The sequence below is a fragment of the Onychostoma macrolepis genome, chromosome 10 (assembly GCF_012432095.1).
Source record: "Onychostoma macrolepis isolate SWU-2019 chromosome 10, ASM1243209v1, whole genome shotgun sequence".
Classification (NCBI taxonomy): domain Eukaryota; kingdom Metazoa; phylum Chordata; class Actinopteri; order Cypriniformes; family Cyprinidae; genus Onychostoma; species Onychostoma macrolepis.
The window spans coordinates 18968837-18991935 of record NC_081164.1 but is presented as its reverse complement, the minus strand read 5'-3'; the positions used below and the strand labels follow the sequence as shown (position 1 = coordinate 18991935).

General features: G+C 37.4%; 2 protein-coding genes and 1 long non-coding RNA gene across 5 annotated transcripts in view; 1 reads left to right on the top strand and 2 right to left on the bottom strand.

Annotated features, from left to right (window-relative positions):
* Nucleotides 1-1828: 1828 nt before the first annotated feature.
* LOC131548160 (uncharacterized) lies at nucleotides 1829-2418 on the bottom strand. Its single transcript, XR_009273100.1, has 3 exons — nucleotides 2389-2418; nucleotides 2174-2290; nucleotides 1829-2054 (listed from the first exon to the last, which is right to left on the bottom strand). It is a non-coding gene; the product is annotated as an uncharacterized LOC131548160 (long non-coding RNA).
* A 3348-nt stretch (nucleotides 2419-5766) lies between these two features.
* nf1b (neurofibromin 1b) overlaps nucleotides 5767-23099 on the bottom strand; it is a 56084-nt gene continuing 38751 nt past the window's right edge. For 2 of the 3 annotated variants that reach the window (XM_058789179.1, XM_058789180.1), the window contains 22 exons: nucleotides 17183-17615; nucleotides 16761-17101; nucleotides 16475-16677; nucleotides 15800-15993; nucleotides 15423-15563; nucleotides 14262-14541; nucleotides 13960-14174; nucleotides 13447-13508; nucleotides 13191-13332; nucleotides 12878-12979; nucleotides 12649-12789; nucleotides 12201-12327; nucleotides 11985-12116; nucleotides 11748-11880; nucleotides 11499-11656; nucleotides 10823-10945; nucleotides 10631-10749; nucleotides 10305-10405; nucleotides 10076-10218; nucleotides 9894-9940; nucleotides 9535-9751; nucleotides 5767-7728 (listed from right to left, as the gene is read on the bottom strand). In XM_058789179.1, coding sequence (XP_058645162.1) covers nucleotides 7586-7728; nucleotides 9535-9751; nucleotides 9894-9940; nucleotides 10076-10218; nucleotides 10305-10405; nucleotides 10631-10749; nucleotides 10823-10945; nucleotides 11499-11656; nucleotides 11748-11880; nucleotides 11985-12116; nucleotides 12201-12327; nucleotides 12649-12789; nucleotides 12878-12979; nucleotides 13191-13332; nucleotides 13447-13508; nucleotides 13960-14174; nucleotides 14262-14541; nucleotides 15423-15563; nucleotides 15800-15993; nucleotides 16475-16677; nucleotides 16761-17101; nucleotides 17183-17615 — 3697 coding nt within the window. In that variant the 3' untranslated portion in view covers nucleotides 5767-7585. Of the gene's footprint in view, nucleotides 7729-9534; nucleotides 9752-9893; nucleotides 9941-10075; nucleotides 10219-10304; nucleotides 10406-10630; nucleotides 10750-10822; nucleotides 10946-11498; nucleotides 11657-11747; nucleotides 11881-11984; nucleotides 12117-12200; nucleotides 12328-12648; nucleotides 12790-12877; nucleotides 12980-13171; nucleotides 13333-13446; nucleotides 13509-13959; nucleotides 14175-14261; nucleotides 14542-15422; nucleotides 15564-15799; nucleotides 15994-16474; nucleotides 16678-16760; nucleotides 17102-17182; nucleotides 17616-23099 lie in introns of those variants that run through there. The other variant, XR_009273096.1, reaches the window with a different exon arrangement.
* On the top strand, nucleotides 17979-20605 carry LOC131548151 (uncharacterized). Its single transcript, XM_058789238.1, has 2 exons — nucleotides 17979-18108; nucleotides 19463-20605. Exon 2 carries the CDS (start codon nucleotides 19467-19469, stop codon nucleotides 20133-20135), a length of 669 nt encoding a protein of 222 aa, XP_058645221.1. The 5' UTR covers nucleotides 17979-18108; nucleotides 19463-19466; the 3' UTR covers nucleotides 20136-20605.

The following is a 23099-nucleotide window of genomic DNA, read 5'->3' as shown; positions in this document are numbered from 1 at the left end:
CCAGAAAGAGGTATTCAGTCAGTGAGCAAGTGAAGAAAACACCGGCATTTTAGCGATGACTCATCTGAACACCTCTGATTGGTTCATAAGCTCAGCAGCATCGTGTGTGATTGGTTATAATGCGCAGTGCTGTACAAACGCGTCTGTATCAGTCTCAATGCCAGCGAACACAGATTTGAATTTAGCAGCTGATGGTATGACACACTGAAAGTTCTAATCACGCCGGTGTGATTGTATTAAATATATATAAAAAATATGAATCGCTATTTTTTGTCTTTTGGAAGCTACATTCAAAATCCACTTAGCTCAAAAATCTGAGGGGGCACATGCCCCTTCACTTTGAATGGGCATGACGCCTCTGCTTTTATCCAAAGCGACTTTCAAATGAGAACAATGGAAGCAATCAAAATCAACAAAAGAGCAATATATTCAAGTGCTATAAGGAGTCTCAGTTAGCTTAACGCAGTACATGTTGCAAGGTTTTTTTTTAAATTATATAGCCTAATAAATAAAAAGAAAACCGATAGAATAGAAAAAGAATAGAGCAAGCTAGTGTTAGAGGCCTTTTTTGCTTTTGTTAATTGTATAATAAATAAAAAGAAAACAAATAGAATACAAAAAGATTAGAAAAGTTAGTGTTTTTTTTTTTTAAAGTAACGAGTAAATGCATACGAATGCAAACTTATTGATTTTTATTCTTGTTTGTTATGTGAGTTTTTAATGATTGAACACAAATAGCCTAGGTTAACCATGGAAAACCAAACTGTATTGCATTAAACATAACATCGCATAAAGCATCGATTAAACTTCAAAGTTGTCACAGAAGCATGTATAATTACAAACTAAATTCACTATGACTGTTATTTATTTCTAAAGTAACCTTCACGTAGGATAAAAGTATGGGGAAAAGTCGTTTCTGCGACAACTCCAGCTATCCGACGCACGCGTGCACTGCCCGTTTCAAACAGCCGCGAATCATAGCGCACTCAAACGCGTCTTATGTGAAAACACAATGAGCCCGTGCTGCTGCTTCCGCACCGCTCACGGACTGCATACGGATCCTCACTTCATTTCGTTCACTCTTTGCTGATATACTGCACTCAGTTGCCAGACACTATATACAGGTGCAGCTCAATAAATTAGAATGTCGTGGAAAAGTTCATTTCAGTAATTCAACTCAAATTGTGAAACTCGTGTATTAAATAAATTCAATGCACACGGACTGAAGTAGTTTAAGTCTTTGGTTCTTTTAATTGTGATGATTTTGGCTCACATTTAACAAAAACCCACCAGTTCACCATCTCAACAAATTAGAATACTTCATAAGACCAATAAAAAAAAACATTTTTAGTGAATTGTTGGCCTTCTGGAAAGTATGTTCATTTACTGTATACACAGTAAAAAACGCAGTGTCAGTTTAACACTTAAAGTGTCAATTTTAACACTACTAAAGATCATATATGGTCCCAATCCGTCTAGTGTTAAAAGTACACCATTCATAGTGTTGAATTTTTTGTGTTAATGTAGCACCTTACAGTGTAGAAAAATTACACTCCGAGTGTGAATTGTTACACTTGCAATTGTTGTTCAAATTTTACACTCTGGGGTATTTAACACCCCTGGTGTTGTTTTAATCCTTTAAGTGTTAATAATACAGTATTCTTTTCAGTGCAAAAATAAAAATGCTATTGTATGGTGTTAATGTACAAGATTAGACATAAAATCAAGAGTCTTCAGACAGATGTACAAATTCCAACGTTTATTTAACAAATGGGCAAAGTGGCAACTTTAAAGCATATACCAGATGTGTAGAGGTTAATAAGTCAGTCACATTCATTAAGTGTTGCACTGAAACATAACAGTTAATAAAACACATAAAATCATCAAATTTACCTAGACATTAACAAATATGACAGGTAGCTTTGAACAAGACTGCAGCAAGATACTTGTCGACAGTTGTGTAGCATCCATGAATGCTGTTCCTCGTTGTCCCATGAGTGAGCAGGTATGGCTGTGTGGTCTCTTCTATGCAATCAAGGTGTTCTTATTAGTGCCTGCAGATCAAAGACAAAAATAACAATTAAGGTCAGCTCTCCAATTGATTTTATTTTTTATTAGTCTTTCATATACAACACATCTGGCAATATTTTGAGGCAGTGTGACAGAAATGTACCTTTTTGAAGATATTTTTCAGCTTGATAGGAGGACATTTCTCCAGGTCCCTTGCAACCTTGTGGTGATGGTGGAATCAAATGAAGGAGACAAATTGATGCAATATCGCTGTCCCATTCTAAATAACAGATATGACAACTTCAGCAAAAAATGCATGAATGAAGAATATAGATAATAAATGAATATAGATAATCTTATTCTGAAATATAGTCTAACCTTAAACATCGGTTTCGTCCTCCTTTACAGCTGATTTATTACAGGGTTAGTTCAAAAATGAAAATTCCATCGTTTACTCAACCAAGACTTTCGTTATCTTTGAAACACAACGGAAGATATTTTAATAGAATATAAGATTCCTGTCCCTTGACTGACGGTCCACGCAACTATCACTTTGATAATTCATAAACTTCATAAAGAGATCTAATCCATACGCATCACGTGGTTTAGTCCAAATTTTCTGTTTATGATCCCTGATCAATGTTTAAATGTGAAAAAAAATAATTCAATCTGTTCATTGTATAAAGCGTGACTAAAAATTGTGACTAAACCGCTCGATTCATTTGGATTACTTTTATGATCTCTTTATGAACGTCTTGAAGCATCCAAGTGGTGGTTATGTAGACTGTCAATGGAAGGACAGTAATCTCTCAGATTTCATTTAAAATATCTTCATTTGTGTTTTGAAAATGAATGAAAGTCTTGCAGGTTTGGAATGACAGAGAGTGAGAAATGACGACAAGTTTTAATTTTTGGGCTTAGGGTTATAATTTTGATATCTTAAATTAATAATTAGTAAATTCCAGATGTGAGCATAAGCAGATATTGTGTGGCTGCCCAGTTAAATACATTTTTCATATTTGTTTGTGCGTTTAAAATTTTTACTGTACACATAACATAAATGACACAGACTCGCAATTCTGGCTTCATCTTCAGCATTCTGCTCCTTTCTTGAAGGGCTTCCGTCACTGACACTCATCAGACTCCAGGTTTGCAATCTTATGAGAGGAGCTTCCTTCACTTGACACTGCAGACGTCTGGGCCAATTCTATTGAAAAAGAATAATAAAAATAAAAATACAAAAACACTTATTTCTTATACTCTTAGTAAAACCAGGCCACGGCGGGAATGAAGGAGAGAGGATCTGTCATCGAACCAAAATGAAAGAAGCTAAAAGTATATATATATATATATATATATAAAATATAAATTGTAAACACATTCCAAAAATTATTTTACAAGTAAAATCACCCTATTTCAGGAAATCGAACCCGCATTAGAAACTTTCACACAGGCTAACGTTGCATCTCTACACCTCACGAACTTAACACTGTACACCTGACAAAAACACTGGCAGTTAGTAATTTCTAAATGTGTTCACCACCAATCAAATTTTGAGTAACATTATCAACAAAAAGTATTTCTCCCATGTAAATTTATAAAGAGAAAAGCGATCCAACTTTCCGTCTTGGTCGCCTGAAGATAAAATGGCGTCGTCGCTTTGCAAGGCAGCTGTCCTTGAAGGGCGGAGTCAGATAAATTTGGCGGGTTTTTTCTTTTTTACACTTTCAGAGTAAAAATTGAAAGTACATACATATTACAACCTTGTGACAACACTGAACACCAGTACTGTTTAGCACTGTAGATTGTTAATTCAACTCTCTGGGAATTAATAACTTTTAACACTGCAAATATTACACTGCTGATTTTACTGTGCATGTACTCAATACTTGGTAGGGGCTCCATTTGCTTTAATTACTGCCTCAATTCGTCGTGGCATGGAGGTGATCAGTTTGTGGCACTGCTGAGGTGGTATGGAAGCCCAGGTTTCTTTGACAGCAGCCTTCAGCTCATCTGCATTTTTTGGTCTCTTGTTTCTCATTTTCCTCTTGACAATACATAGATTCTCTTTGGGGTTCAGGTCTGGTGAGTTTGCTGGCCAGTCAAGCACACCAACACCATGGTCATTTAACCAACTTTTGGTGCTTTTGGCAGTGTGGGCAGATGCCAAATCTTGCTGGAAAATGAAATCAGCATCTTTAAAAAGCTGGTCAGCAGAAGGAAGCATGAAGTGCTCCAAAATTTCTTGGTAAAAGGGTGCAGTGACTTTGGTTTTAAAAACACAATGGACCAACACCAGCAGATGACATTGCACCCCAAATCATCACAGACTGTGGAAATTTAACACTGGACTTCAAGAAACTTGGGCTATGAGCTTCTCCACCCTTCCTCCAGACTCTAGGACCTTGGTTTCCAAATTAAATACAAAACTTGCTCTCATCTGAAAAGAGGACTTTGGACCACTGCGCAACAGTCCAGTTCTTCTCCTTAGCCCAGGTAAGACGCCTCTGACGTTGTCTGTGGTTCAGGAGTGGCTTAACAAGAGGAATACGACAACTGTAGCCAAATTCCTTGACACGTCTGTGTGTGGTGGCTCTTGATGCCTTGACCCCAGCCTCAGTCCATTCCTTGTGAAGTTCACCCAAATTCTTGAATCATTTTTGCTTGACAATCCTCATAAGGCTGCGGTTCTCTTGGTTGGTTGTGCATCTTTTTCTTCCAAATTTTTTCCTTCCACTCAACTTTCTGTTAACATGCTTGGATACAGCACTCTGTGAACAGCCAGCTTCTTTGGCAATGAATGTTTGTGGCTTACCCTCCTTGCGAAGGATGTCAATGATTGTCTTCTGGACAACTGTCAGATCAGCAGTCTTCCCCATGATTGTGTAGCCTAGTGAACCAAACTGAGAGACCATTTTGAAGGCTCAGGAAACCTTTGCAGGTGTTTTGAGTTGATTAGCTGATTGGCATGTCACCATATTCTAATTTGTTGAGGTTTTTTGTTGGTGGGTTTTTGTTAAATGTGAGCCAAAATCACAATTAAATGAACCAAAGACTTAAACTTCTTCAGTCTGTGTGCATTGAATTTATTTGATACACAAGTTTCACAATTTGAGTTGAATTACTGAAATAAATGAACTTTTCCACAACATTCTAATTTGAAATGCACCTGTAGATGTGAGAATCAGTGAAGATATCCGCGATTTCGGATTCGACTCCCCATCCCTACTCAATGCTACAAAAACGCGTTGTAAATAGAAACTTTTGACGCCTTCACAAAATCTGTTTCGTCTTATCCTATATAGTTTCAGTTTTAACTAAGGGTGCTTTTGACTGCGTGAGAAAATGGACGTGTCGCGTGAAAGTGTGAGAACAATGACGATTGCTTGAGACCTCACTTTTACCCTCATTCATTTCAGATACTCATGATTTGACAGAAAAATTTAATTAAGTTTTATTTGTCTATCTGACAGTAAAATTAAAGTATCAATGTTTAACAAATTCTAAGTCTAAATTTGAAGTATGAATTTTTACTAAACAAAACGAGCTGTTTTGTACAGCTACAGCTAAAGAAGCTAGACACATTACATTTGCAAATGGCAGCTGTCGATCTTACAGAAAAATAAAGTGCTCCATTTACTGATTTACTTAAACGAAACAAAACAGGAACCTTCATTCAAGTCTTCAGATGTTATTCATTCTATAAAGGGTAAGCTTTTTACCAGCAAATATCACACAATGATAAACAAACTGGGCAGAAATGTTTATTAGTGTTACATCTGTAAATATGAAATCAGATGATAACAATAATGTTTTATAAAGAGGGTCCAGAGGACACAAAGATTTCAATCTTCAGTGCAACCTCCATGTTAATTGACATAATGCAGTGAACATGATTGATTGACAATAATTCATATTTTATGTTGTACATATTCAGTAATTAACTGCTTTACAAAAAGCAAAATAATACAACGTCATAGTCACTTGTATTTACAGTGTAGTAAATATACTTTTCTATTTTTACACAAAAAAATATTTACAGAGGTGAAGCTATCAGCATAAAAAAGAAACAAAAGAGAACAATTATGTAAAAGTTTGCATAACCTCAAGTGCCGAAAGAGAAAAAAAAATTCACTCTAGTGTTTGAAACATCCAACAATCTCTACCATTACTAAACCCATGTTCAAACCTTGAACTTTCTCACATTTAGATGTACCAATATGAAGCAACAATTAGTAAAACAGGAAGAAAAAATAATAATTTGTCACCCACCCCCAATACACAGATTTCAATATGTCTAAGAGTCAAAATGGCACCATTTTTATATGGAATAACGGTAAAAGATTTCAAGCTTGGATTTAATTTGAGAGAAAATAGAACAAAAATACAAACATCAGCACACAGGGCATAACATTTACTGTACATGTCCAGTAAAGAAAACCCGTTGCAGTCCAAAAACTCAAAACTGGATGGTACAGTCTTGTGGAACCAAGAATCTTAAAGTTCAGAAACCAAAAGAAACAAAACATTGAGAAAAAAAGGCTTAAGTAAACTTTTGAAAAAAAAAAAAAAAAAAAAAGTTGTCCCTAAAAAGCAAGTTTTTCCAATCTCTTTTTGTTCAAGAGGCCATATCGTAGTATAACCCAATGAGATCTTGGCTGTCTCCCTCAGTTTTTCTTTTTTTATATACATCTGAATGCTTTTTCAGTTGACAGCTGATTATTTTTCCTGCAAAACTGCTTTTTTATACGCTAAATTACATTCAGTCCTCAATCGCTCCCCTCTAATCCAAAACTGACAGATCATAACCACCACAAGAGCTGTAATAGATTGAGAAATAACAGCAAATACATTTTAGATAGATCAGGCCAATCAGATTTCAGAAATTCACAAAGCATTTTGGTAAAGTATGTTGGGTTTGGGATAGGGATCATTGTTTGGGTGGACCAGCAACTTGTAATTTTTTTTTTTACTATATTAATACTATAATATAATTAATACTTTATTTACTATACAATATAAAGGCTATTAAAGGTTATTTTCTGCAGTACTGCATGAGCGATTGTACATTATTTTTTTAGGGGACTAAATTATTCCTTCCATACAAAGAAACAACCACAAAAGATGCAAACAAAAACTAAATGTAAACATAGTTAAGTAAATAAAATCAAATATAATTGAGCAAAAGAATGGCACTTGGTTAATACTTTCATCTTTTAAATTTAAGACAGAAATTAGTGCTTTTAAACAAAATACTCAGGACACCACCTTTAGGCAATGTCTGTGATTCCATCAAATGTATTAAAAAAAAAAGAAAAAAAAGTTAAAGTTCTGTTATGCACAAACAAACCAAAAAATATTGGACTTTCTCCCATCCTGTGTCAAACAGTGACTGGTTTAAAAACAGAGGCGTTCAGTTTATTTTGTTCCTGGCAGACGCGGCTAAACCGTTCCAAGACAACCTACAGATTACCGTTAACGGCGGGTTTAGCAGGAGTGAAGAGAAACCGCATAAAATGCAGCACAATGTATGTCAGAGGCCCAGCAGGGGCTAAACCCTGCTGTGCTGTAGGTCTCATACAATCTTTTTGATGCTAGGTCTTTTAAAGCTGCCGGTGCTGCGCTGTTTCTGGACCTGGCTGGCTGAACCGTGGCGTGTACGTCCGCTGGCTGCCAGACCCGTGGTGGGGGACAGATCCACCTTCTCTTTATCGATTCCTGCTCAAGGCAAAAACATACATACATAATTATACAAAGCTACAAACAAAATAATTTTCTAAAAAGTGTCAAGATACATAGCCTATAATTTAACAGCCATTTAAAGCTTCTGTTCCTAAATTTAAATTATGGAAATTCTGTCATTAATTGCTATCATTAAAATAGTCCATGTGACATCAGTGGTTCAACCGTAATTTTATGAAGCTACGAGAATACGTTTTGTACGCAAAGAAAACAAAAATAACTTCATTCAAAAATTATGGTTGAACCACTGATGTGGTTCTAAATGGCCTAGGACCTAAATACATTGGAGATATGCTCACTGAATATAAACCTAACAGACCACTCAGATCATTAGGATCAAATCAGTTAGAAATACCAAGGGTTCACACAAAACAAGGGGAGTCTGCTTTTAGCTATTATGCCGCCCGCAGTTGGACCCAGCTTCCAGAAGAGATCAGATGTGCTAAAACATTAGCCACTTTTAAATCCAGACTCAAAACTCTTCTGTTTAGCTGTGCATTTGTTGAATGAGCACTGTGCTACGTCCGAACTGATTGCACTATGTATAATCACTTTCTATTCTTAAATGTTTTACATTCTTTTAAAATCAATTTTTAAATCACTTTGTTTTTATTGTTGATTTTTATTATTTTTAATTTCTTATTATTTTTAATGACTATTTCACTTCTTTTTATGTAAAGCACTTTGAATTACCATTGTGTATGAAATGTGCTATATAAATAAACTTGCCTTGCCTTGCCTTGATGTCACATGGACTATTTTAATGATGTCCTTACTACCTTTCCGGGCCTTGAATGTGGTAGTTCCATTGCTGTCTATGGAGGGTCAGAAAGCTCTCAGATTTCATCAAAAATATCTTAATTTGTGTTCTGGAGATGAACAGTCTTACAGGTTTGGATCGACATGAGGGTGAGTAATTAATGACAGAATTTTCATTTTTGGGTGAACTATCCCTTTAAGTGTAAAAATTCAATTGAAGAGGGTGAATGAACCTTTCAGTCATACAGACCAACAATATATATCATGCCCAGATGATACAAATGCTATATAAAAGCACACACAAAAGGTGTCAAAGCCATTGCTACAAACAGACACCCATCTCCCAAAACAGTGGCACGCACCAAGAGACAAAGATTGACCAGATGCATACAAATGCACAATGCTAAATTAACTAGACTGTGAAGTAAACTAAAAACAAACAGACACTTTACATAAAGAGGCAAAATGGCAAATAATACATTAAAAACCATTGTTTCTACAAAGACATCTGCAGAAAGCTCTTTAGGTTCATTTATGGTGTAAAGGACAAAGTAACAGTCTAACTAACACAAATCAACTTTGGTAAATCCTCTCTCTTCTATCTGGTCCACAACCTGCTTCCCAAACCTGTAATGTATACTATATGTACAGTATATAACCTAAAATGATGATTTTGTTATGATGTTTGTTTTTGTTTACAAATGTGGCTTGAAACGTCTGCATTGCACTTGGTTATGTCACTGTGGAAGGGTTCATCTGCTGCAAAATAAGAGTTTAAATATAAACCAATGTGCACTGAGCAGAGTGCAGAGAGACTGAAAAATGGAGGTTAAAATGAAGCAGGAAGTGCGAGGCTGAGAACTTCACACTATTTGATCAGCTCTTTTCCTCTAGCCAGCTTGTAAAAAATGACATAATCATGCTTGATCTGCGAAAAACAGTTTTTGAAAAACTCACAAAAACTGTGAGAGAAACTGTTGTGACAGAGAGACAGTAAGAGTGAGAGACGTCTTATATACCGACCTGGTGCATGCTGGGAGGTGGCCAGTGAGGTCATTGAATTGGAGAGGTTGAGGTTGGCAGTGATGCTGAGCTGGCTCTGGACAGGTGGAGGGTATGGAGAGGTGGGTGTGCGCAGACCCTCCTCGCTCGTTTCCTCATCGATGCCAGGAAGATAGGTGTCAATCAGTGCATCCAGAAACTTGACAATCAGCTCCGCATAGTCTGGGAACTGAGTTTGCTGTGGAACAGAGAGAAGCTCATGTTTCTAAAGATACATCTTTATCCATTAAATGTTCTAATTCTAAAACTCCAGTAAAGTAACTAATTATGGTCAATGTTTTCCTCTGTTGCATTTTGAGAGCAAATTCAGTGTCACATACCTTAGAGAAAGGACCAGCAAACCTCCAGAGTCCATTAAACCCAAAAGCTGTGGAGGCAAGTAAAGATGTTATCCTCCAGTCACACACACTCTTTCAGCCACATTCAGATTAAAGCCAAAACAAGGTTTAGACTCTGATAGCAGTTCTAAAGAAGCGTGCATGTGAGATGTGTGGTGCTTTACTTTGCAGGTAGGATGTTTGGTACTGAGGTGGCGACTCTTCATGATAAACAACACTCTGCACAATTCCATGGACTGGGTTCAAAAGATTTGGGTCCTGACACAGTGACAGCAAAGTATTAATCTTTGAGTCCAGGAGGTTGTGACTGAAACAAAAGATAACATACAACAATGAGAGCCTTATTTCATCATTCTGTGTCAAATGTATTGAATGTACTGCAGTTGGACTTACACAACAGGGAAGACCTTCGGGAAGACAACACTGGCCTCAGCTAGAAACTCATACAGGATCCTCTGCTCAAATTCATCTGATGTGTTTTTCACCTGAGTGGCCTGAAAAGTCATTCAATCATCAATACAGAGGAGTCAAAATTCAGAGGGTGGAGGAAATGGCAGATGGGTGGGCAGGAAGTGACACGTAAAACTTCAGAGGAACAGAAAACGATTAAAAAAAAAAAAAAAAAGTACGAAATATTTTAAATTCTATATGCAAATTCATCTGTGAATGAGGAATTGAAACTAATGTTCCTTATTCATTCTGAGAAAGAAAGACATTACCAGCACAGTAAGAAGCAGAGCCTGGATTTTGGGATCTGTGAGAACTTCCTCATTTAGCAGGATGTTGGACTCAGACACCGAGACCTTCCGCAGATGGTGATGTGAGATTCTTGGGGTTTCTTTTAAGAGAAAACAAAAAGGTATAAATGGACGCAAACATTGAGAATCATTTCACTTGTTTGTGACCCTCACCAATTTCATATTCGTTTTCAGCCACTCTTCTCATCTTGGGTGGTGTTGTGATACCAGATTCCATTTCAGGCCTCTTCGGTGCTTTGCTGTCTGATATCAGGTGGTCAAAACTTTTTCTGGTACCTGAGAAGAGAAAAAAAAATAAAAATAATAATAATAATTGTAAGATCATATGTAACCCTGGACCACAAAACCAGTCTTAAGTCACTGGGGTATATTTGTAGCAATAGCCAAAAATACATTGTATGGGTCAAAATTATCGAAAAAATCATTAGGATATTAAGTAAAGATCATGTTCCATGAAGATATTTTGTAAATTTCTTACCTGTAAATGCATCAAAACTTCATTTTTGATTAGTAATATACATTGCTAAGAACTTCATTTGGACAACTTTAAAGGCGTTTTTCTCAATATTTTGATTTTTTTTCACCCTCAGATTCCAGATTTTCAAATAGTTGCATCTCAGCCAAATATTGTCCGATCCTAACAAACCATACATCAATGGAAAGCTTATTTATTCAGCTTTCTGATGATGTATAAATCTCAATTTATAAAAATTGACACTTAAGACTGTAGTAGTGGTTGTTAAAGCCACAAAGCCAAACTAATCTAATAATAAAAAGCATCAAGTTTACACAAAGTCTATATCTATGACATAATGCAACATGGAGTTACCCAGAAGCTTCTTGGTGTTGACCTGGGAAGGCTGCCCCATGTCCAGGCTCATGGATTTGCGTGTTCTTGGGCTGATCTGCCCCACTATGGGGTACTGGGCCACCAAGTACCGCTCTGAGGCCTTTGGGGATGCCCACAGCTGGCTTTCCCGCAGCGTTCTAGATTAGAAAGATCATGCTTTTTGAACTTGGAAGCAAAAAGTTTGCATTTTACAAAAGGTAATAGTGTAATCTGCTGTCTAGGTGGTACCTGCAGCTAGGATCCTCATGATGTACGTATGTATCCATGGGAACATTCTCCATGTTAACATCAGAGAGGAGCAACAACTTCCTGTGTTTCAGGCTGCAGCGGCTACGCACTTCCTCTGACACTGGGAGGAGAGCTATTCAAATGCACATACACAAACGTTACCCACTCCACTGTCACACAAAGACATAAATGAGAGAAGACAGAGAAAGAAAGAGGAGATAGCAGTGGTTTCCTTACCTGCCAGATATGCAACGCTCTGTGTGTTCACCTCAAACTTATCACAGTTCAGGTGTTTTCCAACCAAGGCCAACAGCATGTGCAGGATGCGGATGGTGCGTGCCACTGTGGTGGGAGATGGGTGTCTGAACCCTGCCAAAATCAAACAGAAATGTGATAGTTTCCCAACAAACACACACAACGTTTAAATATGTTTGCATACAACCCACTCAATACCTTTCAACAGGTGCCCGACCAAAGCGAAATTAAAGTTGGAGTTGAAGTTGAGACCAACAAAATGGTCCATCTGTTTACAGTGCCATTCCAGAGGCTGACGAATCTCCATAAAAACCTCCTCAGGACTCTGAGAGACAGACGAAACAAATCTTTTTGCCTTTACTAGTTCACTTAACATTTTAAGTTTCAAATATTCTGTATAGTTGTGCCTTTAATGTGAGAATAGCATACTACAATGTAAACCACAAAATATCAGCTTCACAGAAATTTTTCACAAATGTTTTTGGTTACCAATATCACTATAGAACTACCCTATTTCCAAGTGTATGCGTCACCCATGATTCATTTATTCTGTAACTGAAGGTGGCCAGTAGTGGGTGGTTTTCATGGGCTTACGTATGCTTGTATATGTGCTACAATTTGACATGAGAGAGTGTTATATTAGAACCTTGTCATTGAAGACTCGCAGACTATCGAGTGTGTGTAGGTTCTGTTCCAGCAGAGCAGTTCCGGCCGAGTACAGATTCACCTCATCCAATTGTAGCACAGCCACAGCGACCCAGAACAGTGCTTTGTGCATCGGTGAGTCCTGAGCGACGCCACATAGTGAAATAAGTCACACGTTCTCTCTCACACACATACACAGTCATATCTAGAAGAACGCTGTAATTTGATACCTTGTTGAGCAGAGGCTGTAGTTTAGTGAGGGCAATGACGGTAGCTTCGATCAGCACCTGGCTGTTACAGTTATCAGGACCCTTCAGGCAGCTCTCCAAACCCTGAGGAAAAAAACAAACAAAAAAACACCACAGTTCTTCTTAAATGACAAAAAACATTACTGCAAAGCTAGACGCCAACATTATCACCCAAGACTTCCAGAGCAGAGCAATAACAGTACACAATACAGCTTATGGATTGGAACTTATTTCTATGGCAAGCCCATGTTCATGTTTTTTGAAAGTAAGACTGACAGTGTAGACAGGTTCTGACCCGGTCGATGCTGAGGAGAGGGCTGGCCTTGCTCAGGATCCGTATGATTTGTTTAATTTGAGTGTGTGTGACCCGTTTACTGATGCAACCAAACACCACAAGAGCCCGCGGCTGCAGGGATGGATTGTATTGAAATGCAAACCTGCACATTAAACACACATCGTGAATCTAACGTGACCACATAAGAGTGAACTTAAACTTTAGTTTATTAGTAAATGATTTCAAAATTCATCTATAAAGAGTAGAGTCTGCATACTTCTGTGCCAGATCGGTCCACTGGTCCAGCCATTTACAGCCTGGAATGTCCCTCATACATGCCTAAAACACAAAGGGAAAAACCCAGTCAAACCCCTTACCACACTTTTAACTAGTACATAATGCTTTACAGAAAGCAGAGAAATAAATAGAGAAATGAAACAAACAGATGCATAACATTTGATCTTTCTTCTAAGGTCTGAGTATTAAAAAAAACTAAGCGTTTAAAGTAACTAAACAACCATTTCCTGTGAACACAGAGCAGTTATTAAAGACAGAATTCTCATTTTTGGGTAAACTAGCCCTTTAACAAAGAAACAAGTGCCAACACTAAATACAAAATGCTGTGCAAAGCAACAAAATTCTGATATTAAATAGCTACACAGAGTGGAACCTATGACCAATGACATTTTTCAGTGAGGCTACCCAGCGCAAAAGTCTTTCCTTCATCACTAGTCTACTTAAGACAGAAGAAATGTGAATATTCACTTGCTGCTTATGAAGTATAACATACCTCCATGATCTCCAGCAATGCCTCGGTGACCGTCTCCAGGGATGACAGAGCAAAGGTCTCTCTCTCGTAGGAGCCCGGAGAAAATGAACGATCCCTGTAGCTGGAACGAAAGGCGATGACCGCAGCCGATTTGACCTTGCTGATGCCGAAGAGCAGGTAGAACTTTGGCAGGGAGAACTCTGTCAGACTTAGACGCAAAACCTGCTTGGTCTCCTCTGCAGAGCAGAAGAACAAGACACTTCAGTAATCAAAAAGTCACTGATCCATGAAAACATCTCTCTAGGGCAAAAATGTCATCTTACCGCTGAAACTCAGCTGGGAGCATGTGCATAGGGAGTGGATGATGTTGATAACCAGGCCATGCGTGGATGCCCGCAGCGAAAGAGGCCCCGTGGCCACCAGCAGGGTCACGACATGGAAGAGGTAGGGCAGGTGGGCAGCAACATCCAGAGAGTTGTTGAAGGACAGCATGAGCATGTACCTGGCCAGAATAGCGATATCATCCCACATCAGGTGCTGCTCCAACGTTGGTGTGGGTGATAGACACGTCTTATCGATAATTTTACACATCCGAATGATCACCTGTGGATCAGCACGAAGACAAAATTTAAAAACCCACGGTAAATTTAGATGAGAGAATTCCAGTGTTGTTATGGTAAACTAAAATGAAAAATAATAAAACTATTAAAAATTGGCTTCAGTAAATTAATTAAAGCTTGAATAAAAACAAAATAGAATGTTGAATATAACATACTCAACATTATATAAATGCGTTTAAATAGTTGAAAAACTTAAACTTAGAGACTGCTGCCCTGAAATACTAAAATTACTGAGACTAAAACTGAAATAAGTGTACATATAAATAAGAAAAACTGGTAAGAAAATTACAAAAGCACAAACTAAATTTAAAAAGAAATCTGAAAATTGAAAAAACACAAAAAAACAATTTTAAATATGTATAATAAATTTATAGTATAATAAATAATACTAAAATATATAAAAATGTAACACTTGAGAGCATAATACATAAAGCGCTGTAGAAATTCAAAAACATATTTCCTCTTCCCATTAACAAAAAAACAGCTTTTAAGATCGTTCTGCTTGGAAATTAAGAATTTGTTTAAATGAATTATTCAGATGTTTAGTTTGTCTGGCTCACAGAACCCAGCTGAGCACAATGAACCGACCAAAAGCCCATGATCACTATTCTCTCATGACAAAGAGAGAGAAATAGAAACAGATAAAGTGGTTAAAGAGAGACAACAGCGAGAGAGAAAGAAACCAACCAAACCACATCTGACTCTCACACAGTGCTTCTATAATCAGAACTGTAGTTACAGCATCACATCATGTAACATCTTTTGTGTTGCTTTTTACATGTTCAGAAACATTTGGATCTCAGCCTGTTCAAGTCTTCTAAAAGCTGAACTTACAAAGTGTGTCTGTGTGTTTATGTACGTCACCTTGCTAGACACCAGTTTGACGTTACCAGAGGCCAAAGCCACTGCTGTGTCTGCCATCACTTCAGCTTTGATGGATCCGAGACCTCCCGTTGCACTCGTTTTAATAAAACTGTCCAGAACTACATCAAGTAGATCTGTTATCTGCAGACACAGGAAGTTGCCATTAGCTCAACATAGACACACTCTCTAAACTGTAAGTATAAATCTTTAAGGAAGTGAGTGCTACATAAATACGACTGAAAGAACTGCAAATAGCAACGCATTATTTACATGGTTTCATTATGCAGCTCTTCATAAGCCTAAACACCCCACGGCAAAACCCAAAATAAGATTCCTTCAATGCATGTGCCACATAAATACATCTCAGTTCTGTTTACCTGTCCCAGGCTTCCCCAGATCTTGGCCTGAATGGATGGATACATCTGCTTTTCGTTGATTGTCATGGTAATGAGTTTGTCCAGAATGGCAGTGACTCGTTGGCGCTTGGCATCATCGCTGTGCTTGCAGAAGCGTACCAGGTTCAGCAGCCAGGGAGTCATGTACTCCAAACACAGGTGCTTTAGTTCTATGCCTGAATATACAGAGGAAAGTTATTGGTTACCAGAACACTTCTTAACTCCATATTCTCTAGAGAAACTATTAACACTCTTAAAAATAATGGTTCTTTACTGGCATCTATGGTTCCTTGAAGAACCCTAACCATCCATGGAACCTTTCAGTTCTTTATAGTGGAAAAAGTTTCTTCGGATTTTTAAAGTGTTCTTTACACTACAAATAAAATGGTTAAGAACTATTGACTGAAAGGTTCTTCGAGGAACCAAAAATGGTTCTTCTATGGCACTGCTGCAAAAACACCATTTTGGAACCTTTATTTTTAGCAAATACACAATCAGTATGAACATTTGTGGACTAATGATGCCTTCTAATAGCAGTTTTAAATAGGAACTTCCTAGGAGGGTTTCAAGGCAAAACAGAGAATGCGAGTAATGATCTGAAATGGCTGGAGGAGCACAAGAGTCTGAGTTTAATTGAGGGCTTAATGGGGCACTAACTGGACTTGCTGAAGCCAGAGATACACTCCTCCAGGAACTCCAGGGTCAGGTGAGGCTCATTTGCTGCTAGAGTCTTGCTAATGGACACGATGAAGAGGGTGTTATTGGCAGGGATGCAGAGGCCAGAGGTCTCCAGGAGTTGGCCTTCAATCTTTAGGTTAAAGGTGCAAGTTAAGGCACACAGGAGGTTGTAAGCTGCAGACCTTTAAACAGAGACAGAAATATTCAGAAACGAATACACTAGTGTTGATATAAATACGTTTGATGGATTTAGATGACTGATCACCTTAAACTGGGGTCAGAGCTTCCCAGGTTGAGGAGGGCGATGTTGAGAAGGGTCCCCGGAACGTCTTTGGGCCTGATCTTGGTGTGCTGTGGGATGGAGTCGGGCTGAGAGAGCTCCCAACGAGTACGGATGTGGATAATCGAGTGAACTATGCTCTCACACTCCTGGTGCATGAAGGTCAACGGTGTGCCCTGGTTAGCAATGGTCAGCGTGAACTGATTTTCATCAACTAGGCAGATCTCCTCGATCTCTGAAGCATAGTAGATGTCGTTGAGGAAGACGGACTGACCCAAGACTCGTGTTCGTTCGGCTGAGGTCACCTGCACTGCCGTACTGCCCACCTGGAGCAAACACAGAATCAAACATATTGCAACAAAACAAAAAAAAGCTGTAAGAAGAGGTGTTCATCTTTTTTCACACACCTTAATGGACACTTTGGTGTCTTTGTGGGCCAGTTTTAGGGCATTGTGAAAGACCTTCAGGTCTTCTTCCAGTGCAAGAGTAGCTGCCGGAAGCTTCTGTTGCTCTGGTTCCACATACTCAGCCAGCCGTGCGGGTGAGTCGATGAACAGTAACTTCTTACTGCCTTTGAGGCCTGTCAGCAGTCTCTCGTGGTACTTGGTGTATTCTCGTACCCATGTGTTACAGTTATAGATGTAGATGGCGGCCACATTCTCGTAAGCAAATCCTGGAAAAACAACAAACCATTTGGAGAGGAAGTCGGTCTTGAAGCGGTTGCTCGGACCAGCATGCGTCAAGTCCACTACTAGCTCGTATGGTTTGGCGTAGTACGGTTTGAGGGTGAGAAGGACGTGGTATATGAGTAAGTCCCCATTAATCTGTCCTGTCTTGAACCTGCGAGGGAGAGGAAAACAGACGAAATGGAAACAAAGGCCTGCAAACCCATCGAATGCTGTTATTATTAGATTGACCAAGCCATTCCATGAGAATTTTCAATTGTCATAAAAGCTTAAATGTTAAAAACAGACTAAATGTCAAAACCATGACATGCACTGGTTTATGATTTACCAAAAAGAAAATGCTATCTAATGAGGTCTTTGCGCATATAACTAGCCTTGAATAAATGTGACAAAAGCCACACGATGACTTTAGCCACACAGCGGTTCATGTGCATGTCTAATATAAGAGCCCAAACAGAAGTGAAACAACAGACAGGAAACTCATCACTGCTTAATGAGTGTATGCACCTGCAGCTTCAGCTTTAAAACTTCCACTTCTCAAAAAAGGCTCTAGTGCTGAAATTTACAGCGTGCATACACTCACGCAGAGTCATTCGAGCCTCTTCAGATAACAGAACCTCAGAACAAACCAGTAACAGTCCGAAAAGGTAAGAAACCATTTACTTTATATTTTATTCATGAGGATCAATTTCCTCAATTTCATTTCACTAATTTAATAAAATAATGACCCAAAGTCTCCTAAAAATTAATGAAAATTTATAGATTTTAGTGATGAATGGTATAAATTAATGTACATAAAAGTATATAATTCCTTACATACTAAGTTTCATGATGCACACTGTGGATATCTCAAAAATAAATGAAAATGTGTACATTTAAGTGATACATTCTACATGAAGAACTAAGTAATAAAAAATATCAAACAATCAACATTTAAAAAAAATTATATACACATGTACACACGAAGAGTTCATTTGCAAAAACAGATAACTCCATTTTTAACAATTCTCAAAAATCATGTTTTTTCATTGTGCATTCCAATTAATCTCAATGAAACTGCAGTTTTATTTTTTTGACTAGGTAAAAAACAAAACAAAACAAAAAAACAGCTAACTAACACAATAAAACACAAAAACATGATAACAATAAAAACATGATTTTGAACATTTAAATATAAATATATATATATATATATATATATATATATATATATATATATATATATATATAAATTTAATACTTTGAATATAATTTAATCTTATACATTTATGTTTAAAATGTATAAAATTTAATTATATTCAAAGTATTAAGTTATATATGTGACCCTGGACGACAAAACCAGTCTTAAGTGTCAATTTTTCGAAATTGAGATTTATACATCATATGAAAGCTGAATAAATAATCTTTCCATTGATGTATGGTTTGTTAGGATCGGACAATATTTGGCCGAGATACAACTATTTGAAAATCTGGAATCTGAGGGTGCAAAAAAAATCTAAATATTGAGAAAAACACCTTTAAAGTTGTCCAAATGAAGTTCTTAGCAATGCATATTACTAATCAAGTCGATACATTTACGGTAAGAAATTTACAAAATATCTTCATGGAACATGATCTTTACTTAATATCCTAATGATTTTTGGCATAAAAGAAAAATTGATAATTTTGACCCATACAATGTATTTTTGGCTATTGCTACAAATGTACCCCAGCGACTTAAGACTGGTTTTGTGGTCCAGGATCACATATAAATTATATATTATATATTACATGAACTTCTGCATATTAAGATTTATACACTTGTTTTTGACACTGAATGTTCCATTATTGTCGACAATAATGTTTGAATTAGGCCTAGTAGATTACAATATTATTGAAAACATTCATTTGATTTTGAAGATGAATTTCTAGAAAAATGGCAAGTATATATAAACGGTGCGAAACAAAAAAACGAACAGAAAGTAAAAAAACTAAATCTTTCCTTTCTCTTATGTCTTGCAGAACCATGATAAGTCCCAGAACAGTTTGTTTCGTGTATTTGGCATTGATCTTCGGAACGTCACATGCTAACTCCGCAAATGGCAACGAAACAATTATAACAGTCCCATCAGTAACAGAAGATGCCTTGTCTACAACAAGTGACACCACGCCAACATCCAACAATAACAGAGAGCAATTAAAACGAAACACTGCAGCGAAAATATCTAAAACATCAGTCTGCGTACAGCCCACTCCTAAACCTGAGGAAGGACATTGTATTTTCTTTCTACCAACTTCTAACGATAAACTGCTACTGATTGTGGTTGCTCTCACAGTGGGCTGCTTGGCATTGTTGCTGACCACACTGATATGCACCTGTCAGGTTTGTCACCAGAGAGGAATTATCTCTAGTCTCCAGACTCTTTACGACAACATTGACCCACATGCCAGAAGAGAGAAGAGTGAATCGCCACGCCAGGATGGAGGCCAAGTGGACAGGCACCCAACTGAGACCTGCTTCATGCTATCAGAGATCACCACAGCACAAGACGAGAGTAGAGAGGATGAGGAGAAGAATGACACGGAGCAGCCCAGCGCCGAGTCGCCTGTGAAGAACTCAAATGGAGACATCACCCAAGAGAACAGTCCTGAGCCTGATGCAAAAGCACCAGAGAGCTACGACACAGGGGTGTGATCTTAAACTGGTATCACACAACTCCCCCTGGTGGCATTTCAAGTTTGCACCTGCTTAAGCTTTAACTGTTATCTGATGCATAAGACTCAAGAAGGTCTGAAATATGAAAGTATAAAACTATATTAAAAAAGCACTGAAAATACTGCAAATAACCCTTTGTCACCCATGCTATAACAATATTGTATGACCATGTTTCAAATGTGTGCATTTATGTTGTCTGTATTTTAAATAATATGTCTGCATTTTGTTCACACTGAATCTTTAAACATCCTTAAATGAGATATGTAATTGACAAACTAAAATATCTATAAATAAATATAATATATATATATAAATATTTCTCTGGAATCAATCAGATTCATCCAATTTTACAATGAAACGTATCTTGTTTCAAGGATGTTCAAATATTTTTAATAAAAAACATTTTGAAATTTTGAAAATGACTGCAGTTGTGTGTTTTTTTTTTTTTTGTTTATTTTAAACCTTGAAACTACACAAGACTTGGTGTTTCTTTTCTAAATTAAAACTTGGGTAAAAATTAAGATAAGTTAAATCCATACAATTTCATTTTGCAGCATGACACCACCATAAGAAAATACATCATTTTACAGCCACACCCACATTTCTGCTTTTCATTCACACTTAACATGCTCACGTGATCTAGCACAATATATTCTCAGCATGTTATAAATAGAAAAGCAAGCCGATTCAGGACAGTTGATAAATGGATCGCCTCCTCTGACTTTCGGATTCTGATCTTTGTGAAGAGAGACAGAGGAACAGCCTAGAAATGGTAAGATCCATTTTGTAAGAAACTTTATTGTTTGAGTGTAATTTGGTTGAAAGATTTCAGTTAGAAAACTTTGTATATAGCACTGAAATCAAACATCATTGGGAAGAATTTAAAAAAACTGAATAACATTTTAAAAGACAAGAAAAAAAAAATGAATCATTATACTCCATAAATACAATGCTGAGATATTTTCAGTTCTTCCAGTATTTTCAACACTGATATTGGTTAAAATAAATAATAATAACAACAGTAATAAAGTATAAAACATATCAAATTCACATACATAATAATACTAAAGAACAGTTAAACTATAGATGTGGACAGTTTTTTTTAAATAATTTTTATAATTGTATTCATAATTGTATTCATAACTATATTACAGGAATAATCTCTTGAAGAAACAATATTTTATAAGAAATATAAACCCTGTCAAATATCTAAAATACAAGGTTAAAGTTTGTCTGTTTTGTTCTCTCTCTATAGCCATAACATATCAAATATTACACATGGAGCTACTTAGACCTTGTTTGATCTTTTATCTGTTGGCCATTTTACGGTCACTGAGCATCTCTTCGACCACAAACTCTGACCCCACCAATGCAGAAACACTTCAGTGGAAGGGTGGAGAAAGTGTGAAAAGGTCACGAGTGAGAAGGCAGAACTTAAACCTACAACATGCATTACGTTTACCAGAAAAGGCGTATGCTTTTTATATGTTATGGAGACTTCTGAACGAAATAAATGATACAAACACCATCAAACCATTAACGATGAGACCAGACAAACTGGAATTTACGACATCAGAAGGGCCGAAGAACATGGAGAGCGAGGTCAAAACATCTTCAGCTCCCAAACAGGACCAAAGCACTCATTCCATCGGTATGACTGGTACAAATGACTCTACAGTTATAGCGTCTTTCTCCACTGAACCATCATTGCTAGACTCACAGAAAACAACTCAATTAGAAGATTTACAACTAGTGGAACATTCAACTCGACGACTCCAGACCACAATAGAGAAAATTACAGAACCCAATACAGCTATAGAGCAACACATCCCTGATCCCACAACATCTAAAATTCCCTCCACTGCAGCAGAAGAACCTTCTACAATTGCCATACATGAACAAATCGACCACTTCACTGGTAATAACGGCACAAATAATTTTACAACTATGGCATCCTTCCCCACTCACTCATCATTACCAGACTCACAGGAAACAACTCCATCAGGAGATTCACTACTAGCTGAAAAACCAACTCAACGAGTCCAGACCACAAAACAGAAAAATATAGAAGCAAGTGAAGTTACAGAGCAACACATCCTGGATTCCACAGCACTCACTAACAAAATATCTTCCAAAGCAGCAGAAGAACCTTCTTCAACTACAATTCATGAACAAATCAACCACTTCACTGGAATTAATGGTACAAATATTTCTACAGCTATGGTTTCTCTCCCCACTCAATCATCATTACCAGACTCACAGGAAACAAATCCATCAGGAGATTCACGACTAGCTGAAAAATCAACTCAACGAGTCCAGACCACAAAACAGAAAATGACAGAACCAAGTGAGGTTACAGAGCAACACATCCCTGATTCCACAATATTCTCTACCAAAATTTCCTCCAAAGCAGCAGAACCTTCAATTGCCCTTCATGACCAAATCAACCACGTAACTGGTATTAATGGTACAAATAATTTTACAACTATGGCATCCTTCCCCATTGACTCATTACCAGCCTCACAGGAAACGACTCCATCAGGAGATTCACGACTAGCTGAAAAATCAACTCAACGAGTCCAGACCACAAAACAGAAAAATATAGAAGCAAGTGAAGTTACACAGCAACACATCCTGGATTCCACAGCACTCACTAACAAAATATCTTCCAAAGCAGCAGAAGAACCTTCTTCAACTACAATTCATGAACAAATCAACCACTTCACTGGAATTAATGGTACAAATATTTCTACAGCTATGGTTTCTCTCCCCACTCAATCATCATTACCAGACTCACAGGAAACAAATCCATCAGGAGATTCACGACTAGCTGAAAAATCAACTCAACGAGTCCAGACCACAAAACAGAAAATGACAGAACCAAGTGAGGTTACAGAGCAACACATCCTGATTCCACAGCACTCACTAACAAAATCTCTTCCA